General features: G+C 45.8%; 1 protein-coding gene across 9 annotated transcripts in view; it reads left to right on the top strand.

The window, feature by feature from the left end:
* Positions 1-26,456, top strand: part of MBNL3 (muscleblind like splicing regulator 3) — a 121,399-nt gene that overhangs the window by 45,470 nt on the left and 49,473 nt on the right. For 6 of the 9 annotated variants that reach the window (XR_013391312.1, XR_013391311.1, XM_028714233.2 and 3 more), the window contains exon 2: positions 2,628-3,866. The exons of 1 other annotated variant lie outside the window; for it this stretch is intronic. Coding sequence is in view for 5 of the 8 variants with exons in the window: in XM_028714233.2 (XP_028570066.1) it covers positions 3,693-3,866 (174 nt within the window). In the remaining 3 variants the exon portion in view is untranslated. Of the gene's footprint in view, positions 1-2,479; positions 2,502-2,627; positions 3,867-20,434; positions 21,146-26,456 lie in introns of those variants that run through there. 2 more of the 9 variants (XM_077922342.1, XM_077922343.1) reach the window with 2 other exon arrangements.

The following is a 26,456-nucleotide window of genomic DNA, read 5'->3' as shown; positions in this document are numbered from 1 at the left end:
AGGCTTCCTTGGTAGATGCAGACCTTCTCTGAGAGAAATAAGCCTCAAATGGGTCTGTGGTATAACTTGAACCAAGATCTCCCAGCTTTCCAATCCTGGAGCATACTAACACACAGTGTCACCTGAATGCTCTTCAGCTTCTCTTTTTGTTCAGTTCCCTGCCTAGCTAGTAACTTCCTTTATCCTGGTCTTTGCTTCCACCACCCAGGCTGGGCTGGGATGCTCATGTAGTTTCAGATGCAGTTAAAAACAAAAACCCAGAAACATTCCAAGCAGGACTCTTGGCATAGTAGTGGCAGCTGCGTTCCTGGCTGCTTTTTCGGCAGTGGCACCCCAATTGTGACATGTCTTCCCTGTGTGTTTGACGGGCACCAACTTTGCTACCTCTTATGTGCCTGGCAACCTCCTTCTTTTCTTGGGCACATAACCCCCTCCATATGTGCATGGCATTTTAAACATTTTGGTTATCTTGTGCATTAATCTGCCACTTTTGTGCTTTTGAGGTTTGCACGTTTGCTTTTATATTTTGGTGGGTGCTTAACTTTTGTAAATGAGATATTTTTATTTTTTAAAAGTGTACCAATTGTTATAGAAGTGTACTGAAATAAATCCAAAGATTGCAAACTGATATGCAATTGTTCCTGGGGAGCAACAGTGGAGAGAGCATTTGCCGTTGTGCCTCTACAGAAGGCCCCTGAGGGGCAAGATTTTGCAATGGCTGGACCTTTCAATCTGATCAAGCCAACTGCTTCTGATTATCTTAGTTCATCAGCTGTTGATGGCAGTAATACCTCCCTACCTGCAAACGTTCGGCGATTCTGTGTTCTTTTTGCACTCCTAACATCCAGCAAGCATTTGTTGAAATATGGCACTGTTGCATCAAAAACAGTCAAACCTTGGTTGTTGAACGTAATCTATTCTGGAAGCCTGCTCAGCTTTTGAAATGTTCGACAACAGAGGCGCAGCTTCCAATTGGCTGCAGGAGCTTCCTGCACTCAAGTGGAAGCCATGTCGGACGTTCGGCTTCCGAAAAATATTCAAAAACTGGAACAATTTACTTCCGTGTTTTCAGCGTTTGGGAGCCAAAATGTTCCAAAATGGAGGCGTTTGGGAAGCAAGGTTTGACTGCAATACAGTGGTACCTCGGGTTAAGAACTTAATTCATTCTGGAGGTCCGTTCTTAACCTGAAATCGTTCTTAACCTGAGGCACGCTTTCGCTAATGGGGCCTCCCGCTGCTGCCGTGCCGCCACCGCACAATTTCCGTTCTCATCCTGGGGCAAAGTTCTCAACCCAAGGTACTACTTCCGGATTAGCAGAGTTTGTAACCCGAAGCATTTGTAACCCAAGGTACTACTGTAATAATGTTGGAACTTGAACACGCACAGACTTTTTATGCAGACATGGAGTTAATATTCTAAATAGTAAATCCTCCTCTGTTTCAATGGAAGGCTTAAGTTTCACTCTGGGCTTTTCTTCTCGTTTTGGCGGGAGGGGAGAAAAGAAAAACCGCCTGGCGAACGAATGAGCTTCTTCCTTCTGAATGAAACCTCAGTCACTGAATCTTCAGCTAGCATGCAGAGGGTTAACCCTAATCCATGACGGACCTGTAGCAGTTAATGGGGTGAGACAGAGCATTGAGCCTCTGTCGGCAGACAGTTCTTTGCACCCGGCTATCTCCGCCTCCCAGAGGCAAATGTTTGCTATGAGGAGATGGGGGTGTGGGGGGGGTGTATGAAATTTCCCACCCACCAGATGCGTGTGTGCAAAGCACACTTCCTTCCACAATGATTTATGGTGCCGCAAAAAGAGCAGAAGGGTAGTTTATTTTTCCTTTGTCTGTGGACGCCCTCAGAGTCAAGGTTTCCCCACCCAGTTTTCTGCCCAACTGTGTTCTGAGAGTGGCACCCTGCCACGACCAGCCACTCTGGGTTGGAGAAGGGGGCAGCAGTAGCAGCGAGGAATTGGTGGAGGGGGTGGCAAGGGGGCAAGGGCCCTTTCCAGAATGCTTGCTCTGCCACGGAGAGCTTCCAGCTGTGCCAGGGGTGGATTGTTGCACACGACAGCGACGCCTCGCCACATCTCTCGGTCAGAGTGGCCTGTGCATAAGCAGATCCTCCCCACTCAGTGGCTGGCTCTTGCTGGGAACCCGGCGGCACATCCCAGGCGCACCAGAGGGCCCTCTGCCGCAACGCCAGGTGGAGGCATTTTCCCCGTGCACTGGGCGGGGGGGGGGGGGGGCAGGGAGAGAAACTGTGCAAGAGGCAGAAAACGAGGGAGAATGTCTGCCAGAATTAAATCAATATGCAACAACCTTTTTTACTGGATGCCTGCCCAGGCTTTCTGCTGCAACGGTAAATGTAATTGGTTGCTTCCTCTGTGCCATGCGCAGTTCCGTGTGGAGAAATGTCCTTCTTTCCTCTCTGACTCTCTCTTCTCTTATTTTTATTTTTATTTTTTTAATACAAACACCTACCGCGGCTGCCTTCAAAATGCCACACTGTCAGTATCTAGAGGTTTTTCCTGTTGAAAATGAGTTTCCACTTGCTTTCCGGAGAGAGGGCTGGAAGCTTTAGGGTGGGGAGCTGCCTTGGGCTTCAGCTGACACTTTTCTCTTCTCTTTCGCAGGTAGCTGAAAAGTGCCTTCCTTGAATCCTGTGCCGCCGCCGCCGCCACCGCTTGGATTTGCGTCCAGGGCTTTGCCTCGCTCGCTTTTTGGGGAAAAAATTATATATATACATATATCTATACGTGTGTGTATATAGATCTATATATATATCTATTGATATATATAGATATCCCTCTCTTTTTTATTTTTGCTTTTCCTTTCTCCAAAGTTTGGCGTTGCTTGCAGTTCATATCCTGATAGCAACTCATCCATCTTTATAATTCCCCCCCCCCAAAAAAATTCTTCCTAACCATTTTACAACTCAGATTTGCTCTGCCATTCCCCTGTCTCCTGACTATGTAGCAGACTTAACGGTCTCTCTTTACTAAAATATTCCAAACGAAAGGAAAAAACGGAATTTTTTTTAAAAAACCAACTTCTGTTGGTTCCTGCTTGCAGCTCCTCTTCTTCCCCTGTCAAGAAACGAAACCAACCAACTCTGGTCCACCTGCAGCATCGCCAGCAATGACTTTTCCTTTTTCCTTTTTTCAGCGTGAGAATAATTGAAACCAGTAACTGGAGAGCACAGAATAATCCTTTGGAGGGGGAAATAAAAAGTCTGCCAGTTATTTTGAAAGAATAATTTTGGCAGTGGCACAAAAAAAGAATTATATATATCGATATATAGGTATATATATAATATATATATATATATAACATTTCTATTTTGACTTCGAGAATTGCACTTTTAGGAGCTGGCCTCTAATTTGACTTTTCAGTTAATTCTGATGAGATTTCTATTTTATGATTGGCTTTATGTTTAATCCTTCTTTTCAACAAACACAATTTGAGTTCAATGGAAACCTAAGTGCTGACAAATAGAAAAGTTTACCAAAGCAACAAGTTAGTTATTTCTTCACTTTTTTTAAACTTGAATCCCCTTTTTTATCCCCCCCCCTTCTTCTTCTTCTTTGAAAGATCAGCAGTACTATTTCTCCTGAAGGAGGGGTGTGGTTTCTTGCGTTTTCCTTTTTCTCTCCTCCCCCTTCCTTTTTTTGGGGGTGGTTTCTTTTATTTTTTTAAAAATGGCTGTGAACGTTTCTTTGGTTCGTGATACAAAATGGCTGACCTTAGAAGTATGTCGAGAATTTCAGAGAGGTACTTGTTCTCGCTCTGACACAGAGTGCAAGTTTGCCCACCCTTCAAGGAGTTGCCATGTGGAAAATGGACGAGTTATCGCCTGCTTTGACTCCCTAAAGGTAAGGAGCTCCAGTAACGCCTCTCTTGCTAGGTCTTACTGTTTTGGTGCACCCTTGGCCAGCCATTGGTTGGAATAGCAGACGTGAGAGATGGTTCACTGGTGAACAGTTCCCTCCCACAATCCCTTCGGGGAGCTGGGTGGCAGAGTTGGGAAAGGCATCTAGCTCAGCGGTGGAGCACATGCTTTTCATTCAGAAGGTCCCAGGTTTCATCCCCAGGATCTTCAGCCGGGACTGAGAGAGACCCCTGCCAGAAACTCTGCAGAGCCATTGCTTCCAGTCCAGGTAGACCAGGGTTCTCGAAGGGCAAGGCAGGAGAGGGGGACAAGTGCAGCAGGAAGAGTCAAGGGCAATCAGTTTCATATTTGGGGTGTGATTCATGTTCTTATGTACTAGCATTGTTTTATACTTTCCCATGATTGTATCATAAAGTAGTTGTGTTCTAGGTTAAAAATCAAGCACTGCTAGGAGTTGTTTGTTTTTGTTTTCCAATGTACAGTGGTACCTCGGGTTACATACGCTTCAGGTTACAAACTCTGCTAACCCAGAAAAAGTGCTTCAGGTTAAGAACTTTGCTTCAGGATGAGAACAGAAATCGTGCTCCGGCGGCGCGGCAACAGCAGGAGGCCCCATTAGCTAAAGTGGTGCTCCAGGTTAAGAACAGTTTCAGGTTAAGAACAGACCTCTGGAACGAATTAAGTACTTAACCTGAGGTACTGGTACCTCGGGTTAAGTAATTTCTGTTCTCATCCTAAAGCAAAGTTCTTAACCTGAGGTACTATTTCTGGGTTAGCGGAGTCTGTAACTTGAAGTGTATGTAACCCAAGGTACCACTGTATTTCTTATCACTAAAAAATTCATGAACAAATGTTTCATTCTGAAAGTGGGGCCAGAGGAAAAGGTTTTGAGAACTACTGGTTCTCAAGCGGTGCTGCACTAGATGGTCTGCCTCCATATAATGCTCCATGCTCCTCTATCTGATGCCTTGGAGCACTGCTGCCAGTCACGAGTAGAGAGCTCTGGGGGTAGGTGCTCCAAGAGGCCCAAGTCAGCAGAGTAGGTTCGTACATAGGGAAGCAATGTGTGCCCAAAACTCTTCATTGCAGGGGGTTGGAGTGGATGACCCTTGGGGTCCCTTCCAGCTCTACATTCTAGGATTCTATGTAGGCAGCTTTGCAAATATTTACAACAATGCTGGAAGGAAGGAACATCATTACTGATGTACAGTGGTACCTCGATTTATGAACTTAATCTGTTCCGGGAGTCTGTTCTTAAACCAAAGCATTCTTAAACCAAGGTGTGCTTTCTCTACTGAGGCCTCCCATCGCCAGTTCCCTGCCACCGTTCGGCTTCTGTGGCAGTTCGCTAACTGGAACACCTACTTCTGGTTTTGCGGAGTTGGTTCACCAGACAGTTCATTCACAGGGCTGTTCATAGGCCGAGGTACCACTGTACATCATTAGAGATGGGAGGGACTGAGGCTGAGAGGGATTGTGACTTCTATTCGTGGCAGGGTTGAGTTTCAGACGGGGGACTCTCTGGCCTGCAGTTCAGCTTCAGCCCCTGAACTGCGTTTCACCAGCCCCACAACCTAGTTTTGTTGAGAAGTGGGTACTCCTCAGTATCTTGCTTCCACCCAGATACACATTCTAGAAAAAACAACAACCCAAGGCTGTTGCCTGAGAAACATACTATAGCAACGGTGGCGATGGGAGAGGAGGGTGACAGGCGAATTAGATTTGGCAACACGTGCCATTTGCTTCTGGGCTTCCTGGGCTTTGGCCTCCTCCTACGAAATCAGACAATGGAAGAGCAGGTCACGTGACCGTATTTCCGCGCCTGCCACCCGCCTTTCTGAACGGAGAGTTTTCTCTTTCCACCCAAATACTGTGGGAAGGCGACAGCGTTAAAAAACTAGCTGTGTTCGAATAACCCACTAGCATTTTAGGAGGCAGCAGGAGCGAGTGCGTTCTTAAAAACACGGATATATACAGTTGCTTCTGTTGCTTTTTTTCTCTCATTTGCACTGACCCTCTTTTCATTATGCTGTATTTTTTTTAGATATATATTCATAGAATGGTAGAATGGTATAGTCTGAAGGATATTGCACGCTTAGGTTTTAATTGTCGGACACCCTTAGTGGTGCTTTGTGTTGGCCTGGCGACTCAAAACAAACAAACAAATCTGAGTCCTGTCAAGGCATCAGAAGTGCCAGAAAATGAATTATTATGGGATGTATCTCTGGGTGAGTGTTCTCCCAGTTTCTCATTTTTCCGATTTTAAGATCAGTTCTCCACATTGCCGCATCAGTTTACAATTTTAACAAATAAAAAAGAAAAGGTTCTCAGGAAAATGGATGAGGCGATTATATTTTCTCAAATATAATGCATCTTTGTCTGTCATTAACAACATGCACACTTTTTGCTGGTACGTGGATTTTTGTTACATTGCAAAATTTAGAAAAATGTGAATGTTGAAGGATGGCTTGCGTTTTGGTTTGTGCCTTGTTTCATAAAGTGTGAATTAGGCAAACTGAATTCCATTCCCCCCTTGCATCTAGTGGAGGCTTTGCGTTGATGGAAACACTTCAACTTGCGCAAAGCAAAGGGACCTGCCTTTCCCAGCCCATCCTGCCTGGCAGATAGAGTCATAAAGTTATCCTGACAGAGAGGTCTCATCTACACTATTTCCTTTATCTTGCCACTTTAAGCAGCCATGGCTTCTTCCAAAGGATCTGAGAGCTGTTAGGAGACCTCACAGAGCTGCAATTCCCAGAGTTTCCTGGGAAGAGAGATTGATTGTTAAGTCACTCTGGAAATGTAGCTCTGTGACGGGGAATAAGCAGGTCTCCTAACAGCCCCAACAAACGACACTTCCTGGGGCTCTTTGTGGGATGCCATGTTTAAAGTGATTTAGTGCTAGCAGAAGGACATCTCGGCCTGGATAGCTCAGTTGGCCAGAGCGTGGTTTTGAGAACGCCAGGGTTGCAGGTTCAATCCCCATAAGGGACAGCTGCATATTTGGATTGGACTAGATGATTCCAACTCAGTGATTCCATGAATCTGGGAAGGGATGCAGAACCACCACTAGATACCACCTACTGATGTTGCTCTTCTAGAGACGCTCAGCTTGCAGAAAGATGGCTCCACTCTTATCTGCCTTGTTTATCTCACTAGGTCCATGTTCTATGCTAGGTGAAGTGGGTACATTAAAGAAGGGGCTTCTCTGTTGCGGAGGTCCCAGACTTTGGGACTCCCTGTCAATAGAGGTGCCCTGCAGAGGTTGCTGGTTTGTACCACCTGTTGTCCCTGACCATTCACCATGCTGGCCACTGGGACTGCTGGGAGCTGAAATCCAACAATATATGCAGTGCTAGCTGATATTTAACCATTTCGCTAACCAAAATGTCAGGGAGAACATGCCTGAAAGCAGTGAGGGGAGAGGAAATAGGAGGCCTCACCAAGTGTTATCCTCCTCTCTGGGCTAAGGATTGAGTCCAGTAGGAGAGGCAAGTGAGTAGCAACACCAACAAGGAGGTGGGCTTGTGTGTAGAAGGGGAACCCGCTGAGGACACGATATTCAGGTTCTTTCCCTCGTTGCTATCGCCCCCGCCCCCCAAACTTCATGGCCCCTAGCTTCATTTGTTGCTGCAGACCTCTGGGGGCAACCGTTTACGCCAGTGTGGTGTAGTGGTTAAGAGCGGTAGACTCGTAATCTGGGGAACCGGGTTCGCATCTCCGCTCCTCCACCTGCAGCTGCTGGGTGACCTTGGGCCAGTCACACTTCTTTGAAGTCTCTCAGCCCCACTCACCTCACAGAGTGTTTGTTGTGGGGGAGGAAGGGAAAGGAGAATGGTAGCCGCTTTGAGACTCCTTCGGGTAGTGATAAAGCGGGATATCAAATCCAAACTCCTCTTCTTCTTCTTCCAGTCTGGGCCAGCTGGTGTCAGAAGTTTATGAACGAGTCCCTGGGCTGGGGCACAAGGCAAACTCTCCAAAGCTACATACATTTAAAGTATTGTGACACCACTTTAAACAGTCATGACCCCCCTCCCCCAAGAATCCTGGGGGCTGTAGTTTGTTACAGGTGCTGAGAGTTTTTGGGAAGCCCCATATCCCAGAGTTCCCTAGGGAGAGGGATTGATTGCTGGACCACTCTGAAAATAGTACCTCTCAGAGTGCCATGAGGGTTCCCGAACAACTTTTAGCACCCTTAACAAACTGCAACTCCCAGATATCACTGAGCTTTAACTGAATTGTGTTTTAGTATTTCAGTTTTAGTATTATTATTAATGCCTCTCTTTTTCGCATGGGTCCCCAAGCAGCTATGAAATCGGACAATTAGTTCTGCTAACTCAGCACTGTCTGCTGTGATGCAGCATCTCTCCAGAGCTCAGGCAGAAAAGGGTTTCTGCACACCATCTTTGACTGGAGAGGCCATTGGGGAGGGACCCTGGGGCCTCATTCATGCAAAACAGGCACCCTGCCCCAGAGCTGTGGGTCTCGCTTCTCACCCCACAGTTGCTTCAGTTCCATTTTACTAGGAACTAGGTACCTCGGGTTACAGACGCTTCAGGTTACGGACTCTGCTAACCTGGAAGTAGTACCTCAGGTTAAGAACTTTGCTTCAGGATGAGAACAGAAATTGTGCGGCGACAGCACAGGAGCAGCGGGAGGCCCCATTAGCTAAAGTGGTGCTTCAGGTTAAGAACAGTTTCAGGTTAAGAATGGACCTCCGGAACAAATTAAGTTCGTAACCCAAGGTACCACTGTACTAGGAACATAGGAAGTTGTCCTGTGTAAAAACACTGGCCCATCTCAATAAGAGTGTCTGCACTGACTGGCAGCAGCTGTCCAGTGTTTCAGGTGTTCAGCATTCTCAGCATTCCCTGGAGAGGCCGTTGGAGATGGTCCCTGGGGCCTTCTGCATGCCAAGCAGGTGTGAGCTCTGGGCCCTTTACCATCAGGAAATTCATCACTCTGGTGCAGATTAGAGCCTTCTTTCCTTTTGAAAAGAAAGAAGATTTCTAAATGAAATCTAGAATCAGAAAACTGAAAGAAGCTTCAGTTTTCTGATTCTAGATTTCATTTACTTATTTATTGTATTTGCTTCCCACCATTTCTCAAGGTGGCTTCCGACGTGGCCTTCCCCTCCTTGTTTAATTGTCACCCCTGTGAGGCATATTAGGCTGAGAGGCAGGGACTGGCCCAAGATCACCCTGTTTAACTTCATGGCCAAGTAGATTTGAACCCTAGTCCAGCACTCTAACCACTTAGACCACACTGCAGCATTTACCCCCTGTTGGCTATGGGTAAAATGCAGTTGGAGGGCCCAAGTTTGGCAAAGGCTGTTTTAGTTGCTCTTGCTGCCAGGCCCTTTGCGATTTGGTCAGGGATGTAGTATTCTTCCTCATTGCCTTAAACGTTTGTGTAAAAAAGGGGATACTGAGGAAGGCGTGCTGTGCAGCTGAAACACAGCTGGGAAAGGCTGAGCCTTTTTACCGTCTTGTCATTCCAGCCTGGCTGGTTTCTCCAGAACTTGGCATGTGGCTTCAGAAGGGGAACCTTCAAACTTCTTGCAGGAAAACCCGCTCATTCCTGCCAACTGGAAATGCAAGGAGAGACTCTGTCTGAATGGAGATTGGGGATTTGCCCACCAACACACTCCCCATCATTGAGGGTCCATGGCCAATCTTTGGTTGATATGTTGACAGCACAGAACAAACATGTAGAAAGCATATGCAGTATATTTGGAACTTGTTTAAAGAATGGATTAAATAGCAGCAAGGCTTCTGACAAAAGTCCCCCATGATATACTTGCAGAGAAGCTGGTAAAATGTGGGTGGAATGAGGCAACTGTTAGGTGGATTTGTAGCTGGTTGGCAGACCGAACCCAAAGAGGACTCATTCCTCATCTTTCTGGGGGAAAGCGACAAGAGGGCAGCTGCAGGATTCTGTCCTGGGCCCATTGTTGTTCAACGTCTTTATAAATGACTTGGATGAAGGAATTGAGGGGATGCTCATCCAATCTGCAGATGACACCGAACTGGGAGGTGTAGCTGATGCCACAGAAGATGGAATTGGGATTAACAAATTGGAGAACTAGGCCCAAACAAACTAAATGAATTTCAATAGGGACAAATGTCAGGTTCTACACTTGGGAAAGAACAATAAAATAGATGCAAAAATGTAGGATGGGGGACACCTGGCTTGGGGAAGTTTTTAATGTTTGATGATTTATCGTGTTTTTAATATTCTGTTGCGAGCCACCCAGAGTGGGCTTGGAAAACCCAGCCAGCTGTTTTTCCAAAATTGGAAAAACACAAACTTACCAACAGTAAAGGATTGGCAATCGAAACTATATGGCTTCATAGAACTGGCAAAAATGACACAAAGAATTAGAAATCAAAAAAAAGCAAAGTTAAATAAGGAATGGATTAAATTTTCAGCATACATAGAAAGCAATTTCAGAAATTTACCAACTATAACAGGTTTATTATAAAACTTTCGACGCGCAAACAAAAAACCAACACCAGCTGTAAAGCGTAATAGATAAAAATGCATACCCGAAATCAGCAAGGAAGGAAGTAGAGGTTGTTAAGTGTTGTATGTAAATTTTCAAATGTGCTCTGTTCTTTTTGTCTTTTCTGCACTTGTTATCTTGGGTTTTTGGTTTTTGCTGCATTTTGTGGACCTTTTGTTTTTTGTTTTTGTGTGTTTACTTTTTAATTTTTTTGTGTGTGTGTAATCTTTTGTAAAGTTTTGTTGGTGCAATGATAAAGGAATATTAATAAAAAGAATATATAAAAAAAAAGAAAAAAGGAAAACCCAGCCAGCTGGGCTGGGTATGTATGTATGTATTTCTACCAGCAGTACATGTGAAAAGGATCTAAGGGTGTTAGTAGACCACAAGCGTCACCGAAGTCAACAGTGTGATACAGCAGCAAAAAAAGTTAATGGTATTCTAGGCTGCATCAACAGAAATATAGTGTCCAGGTCAAGGGAAGTAATAGTCCTGCTCTCTTCTGCCTTGGTCAGACCACACTTGGGACACTGTGTCTACTTCTGGGCAGCACAATTTAAGAAGGATGTTGACAAGCTGGAAAGGGTGCAGAGGAGGGCGACCAAGATTATCCAGGGTCTGGAAACAGCCTTATGAAGAATGGTTGAAGAAGCTGGGTTTAGCCCAGACAAGAAAAGACAGAGGTGTTTTGAGAACAGTTCAAATATCGTAGTTTTTGCTCCATAAGACGCTTGTATTTTTCACTCCATAAGATGCACTTTTTTCCTCCTAAAAAGTAAGGGGATATGTCTGTGTGTTTTATGAAGTGAATGCTAAGCAGAGGAGGGACGGGCGGGAGCTCCTCCGCGGCTTGCTTTAAAGCAGCAAAGCGGGACAGGAGCCGCTTACACGGGTGTAAAGCAAGCACAGTGGGGCCCGTGTAATCCCTCCGCCCCCACACTCGACCGCCCCCTTGGGAGGATGCTGGCATGGGCGACGTTCCACATCCCCACAGGCGACGTGCCGCCACGCAAGACCCTCCCTCTGCCACTGGTCTTGCCGGGACAGTAGTGCCTTCCTTTGCAGAAGTGTGAAATTTGAAGGGCAGCTGTGGTTTGGTCCTTGCGTTGTGTACAAAGGTGTGAATTAGGTAGGTTTGACTTTAAATGGGAATTGAATCAGATTTCTTCCTCATTCCTCCCTCATATGAAAACCCCCACAGCTCTCTGCAATGAACAAAAAGGAAGAAAATGGGAAGCCATGACACATACTTAATTATATTAATTAGTCAGGATGAATTATAATATAATGGCATAATTTAGATCTTGCACACCAGTATTCAAAGCGGCTTACAACAAAATCTCTATAAAGTTGCAGCGCAAAATTTTTATAAAAAGAGAAAAGCAATCCTGTTTCAAGCAAGAGTTCTAGACCAAATTGCATTTTAAGTCTGAGCTAAAATTGAGTCAGTAGCAGAATGAAACAATCAGACGTTAGAAGGTAAATGTCAAGAGTTAAGAACATAGGGAGAAAGCCTGGTAGAATAGGGTCAACCAGCTTTCTCTGGGAAGCCTGCAATCTGGCCCTGGGCGCAGCAGCACCCACCCAACCACCCACACCGGTGATTCCCAGGTATTTAGAAGGATACTTCCTCTGGCAGTGAAGGCAGAACGTCGGCATGGTGGCCAACCGGATGCCTCTGTGGGAAGTTCAAAGCAGGGCACTCTGTCCACCTGCAATCCCCAGTGCCTGGCATTCAGACTGGCATTGCTGCCTCTGGCTGTGGAGGAGGAGCAGAGCCATTGTGGCTAGAACTCCTTGCACAACCTTCTCCTTCATGAATTTGTCCAATCCTCTTTTAAAGCCACCCAACTTGGTGGCCATCGTTGCCTCCTGTGGCAGGGAGTTCCACAGTTTAACTCTGCACTGCACAAAGGACTTCTTTCTGTCTGCCCTGACTCTTCCAACATTCAGCTTCATTGGACATCCCTTTATAGCCACAGTTCGCAGCTTCTCATTATTCATAAAGCACCTTATATGTAGCTAGCTCTGTATGAATGGTAATTAAAATTAATTGTAATAATTCGACTCAACAAGCTGAGAAGACTCAGTCCTGCACACTAATCAGATTCTCCAGTGGCAATTTTTATCTAGCCAAAATGGCATCCCCTGCAAAGAAGAGTTTTGGGGTAGCCCCAAGGTTGCAGAAGTTGAAAAAAAATATTTTGGGGGGGGACCCACCACCATCACTCAAAAAACAACAACATACAGGCTGATGAGGACTGAGCATGCTGGGTGGACACTGAATGCTGAGTATATGTTTGGGGTGGGGTGAGGGGAGTAGGAATGGAATGGAGTATCCGCCAGGATGGTATGGCTGGTCTGCTCCCTAAACAGGAGCATCCCACTGCAAAATTTTGTTGCAGGTCCTGCGTATTCAGTTCAATTAGTTGTGTGACACTGCTTTTCCCTTAGGGCAGCATCATGATAAAATAAAAAAGCAGCCCCTACACATATGAAATACCCAAAGGATGTATCAGTGAAATGCAACATGCATTAAAAACAATGCAATAATAACCCAAGGAAAAGCATGAATCTAAAATATAATGTGAAATTGTTAGCAAGCTGCCTGGGGGCAGATGGGTGTTGCAGTTTGGCACATGGACAGCTGTTCCCCACCCCTGCTCTAAAAGAAAGCTCAGGCAGAGAAGGAGCCCTGCCTATGTCTAGAGGGCGTACCCGAACTGCAGTGCCACCACCAGTAAAACTTTGCCTCTTGTGCTGATTCTCCTGAATGTGCAAGAGCTTTCCAAACTGTGTGTTGTGACATACTAGTGTGTTGGTTGCGATGTGTGGGTGTGTCATGCGAATGCTCCCCACACTCCTCCCAGGGCTGGAAAGGGGTTAGTTTAACCTCCGGTTTGCTAGCAAAACTGAATAATTGTGTCACGAAATGATGCATGTCTAAAAAGTATGTCGCCAACATGGAAAGTTTGGAAAACTCTGACATAGAGACTGAGGCTTCCCTAGGTAGACTTGACACTCAGGCGGGTCTGTATTTGGGGCCAGTGGGGGGAACTCCATGCCTTCTTGAAATGCGTAGTAGATTTTGAGTCGGTGGAAGAAGATTGGAAGAAATTTAAAGACTACCTACAGAAACATTGTAAAATTAATGAATGTTAGAATGATGTTGGATGAAAAGTTATGTGGTTTTTAGCTATAACGCTATAAGGAATATGAAAAAATGGATTATTAACAGGCAAAAATTTAATGTTACAATATTTTAAGATTAAAGACTAGGATAAACAAAGAGGGAAAGGATTTGCTGAGCTAATAAATTGAATTGGAATACAAAAAAGGGAGGTGTGAGGAGGTCTGGGAAACAAGCAAATGAAAAATAAGTGATGGAAAGATGGAATTGTTTTTTAACTATTTTTATTTTGTATTTTTCTTTTTTCATTTTGTAAAATTCGAATAAATATCTTTAAAAAAAAGAAAAGAAATGCGTAGTAGATTTTGCCTCTTGTCAGAAACAGTTTTACTGCTGCTTTGTTTGTGTTCTTGATTCTTTCGTGCTTGGTTCTGAAAGCACAGGAACTGAAAGCTAATTTCCAAACCCTTGAACAATATTAACCCATGCTGTTGTTATTTAGATAGAAAGGGTTTTATCTGTGTGTATATGTATGTGGTCCCCCCTCCTTTGTTCTGCAGTGTCCTTGAATGCTTTGAGCTTTGGCCAGCAGCATGAGCACAAATATTTTGGATAAGCATCAGGGTGAGCTCCCATTACTCGGTCCCAGCTTCTGCCAACCTAGCAGTTTGAAAGCACACCAGTGCAAGTAGATAAATAGGTACTGCTCTGGCGGGAAGGTAAACGGCGTTTCCGTGTGCTGCTCTGGTTCGCCAGAAGTGGCTTAGTCATGCTGGCCACATGACCTGGAAGCTGTACGCCAGATCCCTTGGCCAATAAAGCAAGATGAGCGCCGCAACCCCAGAGTTGACCACGACTGGACCTAATGGTCAGGGGTCCATTTACCTTTACCTATTAATATGTTTACATTGTTTACATTGCTTTTTATGACATTTGCTCAGTAGCTAAATATTTTGTGCAACAATTTAGCTTGAGTCCTGTACTGTTATGCTTCCAACAAAGCTGCTGAACTAGTTTTTGATCGCTGGACATGTTGATTTTCTCCTGCAGATTTCTGACTTCGGAACTGATTAACTTGACTTGCAAAGCAGAGGCTGATGCAGTCTGCCTCCCAAAGGGCTTTGTGGTCCTTCCTTTTTCCTCCGATAAATTTGGAGTCTGTTTGCATTCTGACCTGCAATCCTTTGAGGGTGGGGGGAACCCTATGAATGGGAGAGGTGCAAGCTACCTTGTGGCCAGGTACAAAGCACAAACTTTCTTCCCACTGACAAAGGCAACTGGTTACACTTTCTTGGCTTACTCAGAACTGCAATTGGCAAAGGGGAAAAGTGGTGGCAATGATGGCATCACAGCCTGTCATTTCGTGTTACATCCTGGCAGAGCTGTGTAATTAAGGTAACTGAACTGACAGTAATCCTTAAAACCTCACATGGAAAATCAGAAGAAAATACCAGTCAGTTGCACAGGAGCAACCTGTGGCATCCAGTTTTCAAAGAACGCAGACTTGCAAGCTTAGCCTTTCGAAAATATTTTGGTGAGCAAGGTGCACTTTAAAAAAAAGGATGGAGCTGCATCTATCTAGACAAGCATGTAGTTCTTCCTAATACAGTGGTGCCCCGCAAGACGAATGCCTCGCAAGACGAAAAACTCGCTAGACGAAAGGGTTTTCCGTTTTTTGAGTCGTTCTGCAAGACGAATTTCCCTATGGGCTTGCTTCGCAAGACTAAACGTCTTGCGAGTTCTTGCAAGTTTGTTTCCTTTTTCTTAAAGCCGCTAAGCCGTTAATAGCCGCTAAGCCGCTAATAGCCGTGCTTCGCAAGACGAAAAAACCGCAAGACGAAGAGACTCGCGGAATGGATTAATTTCGTCTTGCGAGGCACCACTGTACACCTGTGAACTTACAATTCTCCCCACCCTTCATCCCCAAATGGTATTCAAGCTGGCTTACAAATATCTTTAAATGAAAGATCCATCAAACACCAGTAAAGAAAGACAGAGCAAGATAATTTTTTTATTTTTAAAAAAATCGTCCAGAGCTCTGATTTGCAGCCCTTGAAAATAGTTTGGAAATATAATTTGGTTTAAGAACACAGCAGTTAGACCTAGGTCCATAGAACATAATCACACTAGGCTAAAAAGAAAAGCAAGCAGTTTTTAATTACCATTCAGAACAATACATTTAAAGTGATGTAGAAAAAAGAAAAAGAAAAGGGAAAATAGGAAAGCATAACATGGGTTAAGCTGCTTTGGCCATATGAATTGTTAATGAGAATATACCGGGCTGCCAGTGATGATGAATAAGTCTCCAGAGAAGCCGGCCAAATGTTCTTGATTTATTCTTCACCCTAACGCCATCACTTGTCAGCTCAGATAAGCACCCAGAGTGCAAATTGTTAATCCATTGTTGTTAATCCATTGTTGTATGAGAGGCAAGGACTCTTCCTTCCAGAGCTGAAGTAACATGTGTTTGGCTGACCTTTGGTGCACATGTGACCCCATTGTTCCATTGCCTGGTGGTGAATTTCAAATAATTGGGAGGGGGGAGGGTGTAGTTCTTCAAAGCAGATACTCTTCAAAACGAAGTGAAGTTTATAGGACTAAATTAATAATTTCCAGCTCCTTATGTTAATTTACAAAGCCCAGAACATCTTAGGTCAAGGGTGTTGCAGAGATTGCCCAAACTCTTATATCCCAGCTCCGTCACGGAGATCTTTTGCAGGAGCATCGCTGATTGTCCTCCAAGTTGGTGAGCCTCACTTGCTAATGACATAGAATGCAGCCCATTAGGGTCCTCTGCCCATTCCTGGGGAAAACTCTGCCGCTAGAGGTTAGGCAAGCACTTTCTCCTTCAACTTTAAAAGCCTGCTGAAAGCTTTCCTATGTGGCGAGGCTCATTTGGGCAATTAAGAACATGTCTTTCCATAATGGTTTGTTTATGCTCTTTTATTACATATAGTTATTGTTGTAAGCTGCTTTTATTTTTTATGATTGTTGTTGTTTAGCCGTTTAGTCATGTCCGCCTCTTCGTGACCCCCTGGACCAGAGCACGCCAGGCACTCCTGTCTTCCACTGCCTCCCGCAGTTTGGTCAAACTCATGTTTGTAGCTTTGAGAACACCGTCCAACCATCTCGTCCTCTGTCATCCCCTTCTCCTTGTGCCCTCCATCTTTCCCAACATCAGGGTCTTTTCCAGGGAGTCTTCTCTTCTCATGAGGTGGCCAAAGTATTGGAGTCTCAGCTTCAGGATCTGTCCTTCCAGTGAGCACTTAGGGCTGATTTCCTTCAGAATGGATAGGTTTGATCTTCTTGCAGTCCATGGGACTCTCCAGAGTCTCCTCCAGCACCAGAATTCAAAAGCATCCATTCTTTAGCGATCAGCCTTCTTTATGGTCCAGCTCTCACTTCCATACATCACTACTTCCATACATCACTACTGGGAAAACCATGGATTTAACTATACGGACCTTTGTTGGCAAGGTGATGTCTCTGCTTTTTAAGATGTTGTCTAAGTTTGCCATCGCCTTTCTCCCAAGGAGCAGGCGTCTTTTAATTTCGTGACGGCTGTCACCATCTGCAGTGATGATGGAACCCACGAAAGTAAAATCTCTCACTGCCTCCATTTCTTCTCCTTCTATTTGCCAAGAGGTTTTATGATACAGTGGTATATAAATATTTTTTAAAGAAATAATAAGCACCAATATTTAACCCTCAAAAGGGGCGTTCATCATCACACCAGTCTCAAGAGCAACTGCATAGGCTTCTGGGCCATTTCTAAAGGTAAAGGTAAAGGTACCCCTGCCCGTACGGGCCAGTCTTGCCAGATTCTGGGGTTGTGCGCCCATCTCACTTAAGAGGCCAGGGGCCAGCGCTGTCCGGAGACACTTCCGGGTCACGTGGCCAGCGTGACAAAGCTGCATCTGGCGAGCCAGCGCAGCACACGGAAACGCCGTTTACCTTCCCGCTATTTATCTACTTGCTTTCGAACTGCTAGGTTGGCAGGCGCTGGGACCGAGCAACGGGAGCGCACCCCGCCGCGGGGATTCGAACCGCCGACCTTTCGATCGGCAAGCCCTAGGCGCTGAGGCTTTTGCCCACAGCGCCACCCGCGTCCCTCTGGGCCATTTCTAGACCCTATTAAAGGTGCGGCGGAGGGTTGCTTGTTTTAATTTATTTTAATGAGTTTTCAAATTATTATGGAACTGCCAAGACAAGTCAGCAATAACAAAAATTCAGCAATACATCCAATTAAAGGCAAGGCATACAAAACCTGAGCATATTAAATACTAACACTAAAATCATGGCAACCATATTTCTGTAGACTGTACAGGAGAGATGCCTGTAAATCTGAAACTAAGCTATACGAAATAAAATCTCAGCATGCAGAATATAAATGATCAGGCTCTTCCTGCACCTTAGAGACGCTAATTTATGTTTTATTTCTTCTATAGTAACTAATTTCCAGAGACTTTCCAGCGGTTCTCAACCAGTGAGTCCCCGGATGTTGTTGGACTACAACTCCCATCATCCCTGAGCTCTGGCCTTGCTAGCTAGGGGTGATGGGAGTTGTAGTTCAACAACATCTGGGGACCCACAGGTTGAGAAAGGCTACTTTATACCATAAGGACGATGTTGTTGTTGGATTTATATACCACTCTTCATCAAAAGATCTCAGGGCGGTTCACAAGATAAAAACATGAGATAAAAGCGCAAATAAATAAAACATAAAAAAGAATACCCCCCCCCAAACACAGAAACACATTTAAATGGCAGTAGACTATGAATCAGCCAAAGGCCTGGGTGAAGGGGAAGGTTTTCTCCTGGTGCCTATAGATATATAAGGGAGGTGTCGGACAAATATCCCTAGGGAGAGTATTCCACCAACGGGGAGCCACTGCAGAAAAGCCCCGTTCTGTTACATTAACCACCTCCCTGGCCCAGCCAGCTGTCCCCTCCCTGCTGATTTTTATCAGCCAAGAGAGGCAAGGGTCCAGAGCGCATGCAAGTGGTCACCCTGACCAGTCCAGGCACCTTGTCCACATCCTCAAGCCTTGCCAACTGAAACTCATCCAACACAGTAGGACTAGACTGTGCTCTGGACACCCCATGAGAGTTACCTGATAGTACAAATTTCTTAACGATTTCTACTGTGGTTCTATAGAGAGCTTGGCAGGTTTTTGGCGAAATGTCCTCATGGCATCCGTCCACATATTTAGTAGTGATAATTGGGGAGAAACCTGAATATGTGTTGTAATATCCCTTGATATCTCTTTACAAATTTCATTCCAGAATAACACCCCATGTGGGCATTCATGCTTGAAATGGAAAAAGCCCCTCTCTTCCCACAACAGTTTGATGATGCACTGGAAGTAATGCGAGATAATTTGAGTAGGTGTACAATGCTGCTGGTGTAGAATTTTTAAGTAGAATTTTAAGAACTGATTTTTAAAGAACATTTTCTCACATGCAAAGACGCTGAATGTACGACTTAGAATCCAACGTGTTTTCCAGCCTCCATCCGCTGTGCAAACATTGCAATGCCCAAAAGGTCATCCTGTTCAGCAAACACGAGGCCTCTACCTCCACAACCTTAGATTTAGGACAGTTTGTTCGAAACTGGCTACGGATGTAGTAGCATGCGTTTGCAAACTTCAATCTGCCAATAAATGTTTGAACTGATTAACCTGTAACTAATTAAACCCAGCACTTCAAGGCAAGTGCTGCTTTTAATCTTTAATTTCCCAACTACTAAAATCAGCCTGAGGCCTTTCTTGGGTTCACTTTGAAGGCGAGGCAGCAGGTGGCCTCTCCTTCCCTGGAGATTTGTAAGCAGAGGTTGGATGGCCACCTGTCATGGGTGATCTAGCTGAGATCCCTGCCTTGCAGGGGGTTGGAATCGATGATCCCTGGGGGTCTCTTCCAACTCTATGATGGGCAGACATAATTGACTTTCTTAGAGTGATACCTTTTGCCTCCAGATCCTTTGAGCAGTGGTTTTAAATTCTGTGGGTCGCCTTTATTTCCAGCCTATGTTCTTTGCATATCTGCTGCAGGCTGTTAGCACTGGGGGTGGGAGAGACTGTTCTTGCGAACTAAGAAGGGGAAATTACCATAGCACTGAGCTTGCAGCTGCATGAATATTTCAGGAGTTCTCCACAGTTACACATGGCCTTGCATGGTATGCACGTAGCATGCATGTTGTGGTCTTCTCTCTCTAAGCTTGCTTCAGTAGCCTTGCCTAGGACTGGGTTGGGTCTTGGGTGGAAGGGGAAACTGAAGACCAGTCTGTTTGCTGTGGTTGCCCTTGTACTGTCTGAGCACCTGAGAAACCACCAAGGCTGGAGGAGACTCTTAAATTCTTTGGCAGTCTCTGCCACTCTCGCCTTCTTCAAACTGAGTGGTCTCCCACGCAGAGGGAAGGGGGCAGAACTGGGACTGTCAGCCAGTGCATGCCAGGGCCCTGCAGGATCAGGCCTGCAAACAACCGGATAGAAGATGCATGTGTAATCCAGGTCAGGCCAGAGTCAAGGATGAAAGCTGCAGAGATAGGTGGATGCAGGTACAGGGTTATCATAGAATTGGAGAGGTGGAAGGGACTCCAAGGGTCATCTATTCCAACCCCCTGCAAGGGCAGAATCTCAGCTGAAGCTAAGGTGTTGTTCCTGAGTCAAGGTCAGGCATGTTGCCCAGTTCCAAAACATGCCGGAGCAAGGCAAAGAGGAATCCTCCATTTGGCAAGTTGCCTACTCTGAGGAGCCAAACCTGAAGCAACACTTTATATCAGATTGCAGAGAGGAACCCTATGACCCTCCATCGGTGTTAGAAATTAATCAGGCGCATTTTGCTACTGGCGTGGGTCCAAAGTGCGACTTCATGGAGATTTCTGGGCGCCAGGTTGGCGACCACAATCTAAGAACCTCTGCCTTAGTCGATAGTTAATACCATGCCCACTGTGTTTGCTTCTCCTTCTTGCATGCTGGGACAAGTGAAGAAGCGACAGTCAATAAATGTAGTCGAGATCATAGAATTGTAGCATTGGGAGAGACCCCGACCGTCATTTAGTCCAACCCCCTGGCAAATAGGCATTCTGTTGTAGCGACCTAACCTAGGTTTAAGGTGCCATTTGGCACCTAGCTTATCTATCTGAGTTTCTAACACTGCCCTCCATATGTTTCTGGACTTCTTGTTTGAGGGACTACTGAAACTGTTGAACTTGGGCAAAGCAAGCTGTCCTTATTGACTTCTCAGATGTACTGCAGTGTGTAATCTGATGTGCTTGCCACACCAGCCCGAGATCAGTATCAGAGGCACCAACTTGGCACTGCTCAGAAAGTGGGCAGTGATGTGCTGAGATTAATGCGCAAGCCAATCGTCACGTGAGCAATGGGCGTTGGGGGCTGTAAAAGTGTTCATGCGAGCTTTGGGTTTCAGGGCAGTCTTCTGTTCCTGGTTGTGACAGGTGCCTGGCTATGGCAGAAGGACAGGCTTGGCTTCTAAACTGCATGCACAGAATGTTTCATTTACGGCTCTCCAGCAGAAGATTTCAGACTACTTTGGTTTGAGGCACTCGATGTGGGGCACAGAAGTTGTTGAATGGCATTGGAAGATGTGAAATAGGACGGCTGGCAGGGTATAGTAAGCTGTCGTGCATATATAGATATAGATATGGATACACACCTGGTCAGACTATTCCAGGGTGGATTTGATTTAAATCAAATTGATTTAAAACACGTCAGTAAGACTTGATTTAAATCTCTTTTCTTTTTCTTTTTTTTACAGAAAGACTCATTCTTGCTGGTATAATCTTAATATTTACAAGCAGATGAAGGTTTCATTTTTGGAATAATAAATTTTCAGAGTAGTTTTTACAGTTATATCAAAAATTACTGATTTGGTTATACTATTAGAAATACATAGACAGATAATTATGAAATTATTGTGATGTTTAATAAGTTAACTGTTTATATTTGGACAACTTTTCTGCTGTATTTTATTGGAAGGAGAAAAACAATCATTTCCTTAATAACAATTTAAACAATTTATTTAACTAAAGCAATAACATCATAGCATATGTATCCATGTTTGTTAACTGATGTGGTTAAACTTAAAAAGAAAAAAAAGAACTTAGACTGAGTTTTAGCACACATGAAAAATTTAAAACAAATCCTTATTATAATGTAACCTAAATAGAAAACTATCTTTAGAAAGATTTTTCCTCCAAAAGCATTTTATTTTAAAAATCCAATCTAATTTTTTTTAAAAAAATCTGATTTAAATAAAAAAAATCTGATTTTAAAAAATCTTGGATTTTTATCCACCCTGGACTATTCATCCATCCAGCCCATCTCCAGGTGTTGCTGATCAACAGCTCCCATCATCTCTTCCCATTGGGCATGCTTTCCTCATCAACACCTGGAAAGCCAAAGGCTCCCCACTCTGGTCTCCCTCTAGACAGCATACTTTGACTGGCTGCATCTGCCCAGAGTTCTCAGACAAGAGGTTTTGCTGCTCACCTGCTACCGGAGTTGCCAGGATTGGACCCTGTGTGCAAAGCATGCGGATAGGTGCGCAGGAAGCTGCCTTATACTGACTCAGACTATTAAAGCATCTAGTTTAGTAGTGTCTACTCTGACTGGCAGCAGCACTCTGGGGTTTCAGGCAGGTAGTCTCTCTCAGCTCTACCTGGAGTTCCTCTCAGTGGGGGTTGAACCTGGGACCTTCTGCATGCAAGCAGATGCTCTGTGACTGAGTGATGGCCCTTTCCTGCTCTACCTCTGGCCTGTGAACCCACAGCTGCAGAAGAGCATTTGAATTTCCTCTAGGGCTATGAGCCATGCAAATGATCCCTGCACTGGAATGTTGCAGTGCAGAGTGGCCCTATTCAGTTTTCCAATTGGTCAGCAATGCTGTCCTTCAGCATTGCTTCCTTCCTTCCCACCCAGGTTTCCATCTCTCTCTCCAAGCCCTTCCCTAATGTCCTTCGCTGCTACATAGCCGCTGAGCATGCTTCGTCCTCCCTGCACTGGCTCCAGGAGTGGTCCCTTTGGGGTTCTTTTATTAGATGTTTTCAACTCCACAAATTGCAAAGCTCTGGCAGGCTTGCTGTCACATCCATCTTCTGCACGCCAGTTGCCATGTTGACTGTAGAAGCGTTGGCGTTCACTCCCGAAAAGTGAAAGAGGGAATCACAAAGCCACCTTCTCTTTAGGTCAGATCCACGGTCATCTCCCCCAGCTAGTAGCTGTTCCCCGCAGAAACTTAGGTATATACCGTATTTTTCGTCCCATAGGACGCACCTAGTTTTTTGGAGGGGAAATAAAGGGGGGGAATTCCTTTATTTCCCCCCCAAAGCAGGTCGGGGAAATCGAACCAGGTCGAGGAACAGCGGGATGGCGGCGCTGCGCCTCCCTGCTGTCCCCCGAGCTTGTGGGGCTGGCCGATGTCTGCCCGGTGCGCGGGGCGCTCTGCTTCAGCGTGCCCCACCCGCCAGGCAGCAGGCTGCTATCCACAGCGTGGGGAGCCCTGCAGGGAACTCCTGCAAGGCTCCCCATGCTGCGGATGTCTGCCCGGCACGAGGGGCACCCTGCTTCAGGGCGCCCTGCCTGCCCGCCGGGCGGCAGGCTGCTATCTGCAGCGTAGGGAGCCCTGCGGGACCTCCCGCAGGGCTGCCTAGGCTTTGGATGTGTTCCCGAAGCGCTGGGCGCTCTGCTTTCAGGGCGCCCGACGCTCCGGGAAGCAGGCTGCTATCCGCAGCCTAGACATCCCTGCGGGACCTCCCGCAGGGCTGTCTAGGCTATGGATGTGTTCCCGAAGCGCCGGGCGCTCTGCTTTCAGGGCGCCCGACGCTCCGGGAAGCAGGCTGCGGATGTCTTCCTGAAGTCGGGAGAGTGAGAGGGGTCGGTGTACACCGACCCCTCTCGCTCTCCAAGCTTCAGCGAAAGCCTGCATTCGCCCCATAGGACGCACCCAGATTTCCCCTTCATTTTTGGAGGGGGGAAAGTGCGCCCTATAGGGCGAAAAATACGGTAAGCTAGGTGCCAAATGGTTCCTTACACCAGGGTTACAGTCGCCAGAATGGAATTGCCATTTTGAGACCGGACGGCTCGAAAGTCTTGTTTTTCAATACAACTTTTGCATTCCTGAAATTCATTCTGATTGTGCAGATAAAATATGAGAGATAGAAATCTACAGAACTGGGTATTTGTGTGTGAAAACAATCCACATCCAATTACCCCCAGGCATGCACCTCCAGGTGGTGGAAACTTCAGGAGCCATTCTGGCACCTGGGCAACTTCACTTGGTCGCAAGTGGCCAATAGCCAGGTGTGAAATGCAACTGGTGAATTTTTAACGCAGGTTCCCCAAGACCTCAAGCGGAGGTCATTCCTCTCATCTCAGTCTTAATTCTGCCAAATAGTGAACCTGAGACCTTCTGCATGCAAAGCACCTGTTCTACCCTGAGCTGCAGCCCCACCCCAAACAGTGCCCATACCTGAGTTTTCCTTCTCTGCTGGTTGTACAGAGTCCAGTGAATACTTGTTCTCCCATTGCCCAGTCTCTGGGATGATGCTTCGCCCACCAATCTGACAGTGCTTAAAAGGGCTGGATCCCCACCCTGTTCGGAGATACACATCTCTAAAGCTTTTGAGTTCAGCAGATAAATTCAAATGCATCTTCATTTCTGTTGAGGAATATTTGAATTTGTCACCCTGAGCCCAGCGCCATGAGATTGCAAATGTAGCTTCTGGTGGTTTACTTCTGCCTCAGAACTGCTGTATCTTGGCCCCGTTCCCTCTCAGTTAGCTTGTTGTTGTTTAAATAGCACCATCTGTGCGGTGGAAGATTCAGGGCAGATAAAAGAAAGTCCTTCGCACATCACATAGCTAAACTGTGGAACTCCCTCCCACAGGAGGCAGTGAGGGCCACCCACTTGGATGGCTTTCAAAGAGGATTCAGGAAATTCATGACCATCAGTGTCCAGTAGCCACGATGACTGTGCTTTGGGTAATGGACAGGCCTGGCAGGTCCCTACCTCAAAAGAGGCTTGCAATCTAAAATAGATGCATAAGAAATGGGGGGCATGGGGAAAATGTGTGATCATTTCAATTTTATGGACTTTGGTTTAGTCACAGTAAGCTAGCCCTTGCCCACCTGGTGCCCTCCAGATGTTTTGGACTACAACTCCCATCAGCACAAGCCAGCACAGCCATGCTAGACTGGACAGTGTGGGTCTACAGTGTGGGATGTGCAAGTGTGTATGTCAAGGCCGGCCTGCTGTATAAAGGCAAAATTTGCACCCATTGCTCTGCCCATTTTTTCCTGCAGCCCCAAGAAGGCAATGTGGTATGGAAAATGCTCTCCACCCTTCAGGCTGAGCTTTGACTCCGGCTCTTTTTCATCTTAGAGACGCTGCAAGTCTCTCTTCCTTTCTCTCCTTTTCCTTTTCATTCCTCCCCCACCCCCACCTTAAAATCAGAGAGGTATAAAACATTCAACAGCTGCCTGCCTTGCTTCGCTGCCCACCATGAAATCCCCTCTGAAGCTGGCACGCGTCCTGGTGCAAGCTGATGGGCACTTTCTGCGAAGCCCCCACCCAGTTCACAAGGGGTTAATGGCAGGCTTTAAAAATAGTAAGCAAGCCTCCCTTTCTGAGCACCAGGCACCTGCTTGCTTATAGCGTATATCCCTGGACCCTGAGAGCTTCCCTTTGGCAAAAGTAGCCCTTGCTTGGCAAGCCTGCAGTGCCCCCCTGGCGATGCTTCTCCTTCACTGGCGATGCTTCTCCTTCACCATTCCCTAGGCTGACCTCTTCCACCAAAACAGAGGAAACACACCACTGAAAAGAAGATTGGCTTTACATAATATTTGTATACACTAATTTATGCTCATAGGCCGATTTAGAAATTATTGCTGTAGCTAGAAATGCAATCCCATCTCTCCACGGTGGGGAAGATGGTGACCACATGACTTCTGTGCCTTCTCAGTCAGCTGACCAGAGGCTCACTCCTGATGGAGCAGTTTTCGGTGCTATTGGCTGCTTTTCCACCTTAAGAGTTATTTATCTTGAAACCAGACTTAGAATAGACAGCACTTCAGACAGATCAGATGTGAGGAACAGTTGGCCCTTCAAGTGCTGGCTGAACTACAACTCCCAACATCCCTGATGTGTCGCCCATGCTCGCTGAGGGCTTATGGGATTTGTACCTCAAGAACATCAGGGGACATCAGGTCCCCCACTTCTGAGAAAGAGGGCTCCTTCAAATAGAGGACTCTCCTCTGTAGCATAGGCCGCATGACCAGACATGTGTGCTAATTTATCTGGGTGAAATAGCCAATGCAGTTGTTTTGGATAGATGGCGTTGGGCGTTCATTGAAGGTGACTTAAATTGATTTATTCAGCAGGCTATTGGGTTGAAGGCTGCAGCCTTCTTTGCACAGTATTTATCTTTCGTAGTGAAGGCCAGCAGGCTTAGGCAATTAGCCATCTGTCTGGACCACCCTTTTGTGGCCTCTCAGATGTTGCTGGACTCTCCATTCCCTTCAGCCCCAGAGATCACGGCCAGGGATGATGAGCGCTTGGAGTCTAGCATAATCTAAAAGGCCACCTTTGCTCCACACTGACGTCAAACCCATTCTCTTGAGGGCTGATCCTGTGGGAACGTTTATATAATTTAGCAGAGTTTAAACGATCCCCTGTTTGAGTTTATGCAGCGACAAGCGGGTTGCTAACTCGTTTGAGTCCTATCAATAATTATACCTTCCTGGTTGATAATCCCTTTCTGTCCCTCTTAAAGAAACCACTTTACTATCAGATTCATTCAGGTTTACAGAGTTGTTCCTGAAGGCAGGCTTAGGTTGCATAACAGATAAACTATATACTAGATAGCAGTGAGTCATGAGAGGACTGCATCCGAGTAGTTACCAGTTACCACTCCTTGCAGC

The sequence above is a fragment of the Podarcis muralis genome, chromosome Z (assembly GCF_964188315.1).
Source record: "Podarcis muralis chromosome Z, rPodMur119.hap1.1, whole genome shotgun sequence".
Lineage (NCBI taxonomy): Eukaryota > Metazoa > Chordata > Lepidosauria > Squamata > Lacertidae > Podarcis > Podarcis muralis.
This window is presented reverse-complemented; position numbering and strand designations above follow the sequence as displayed.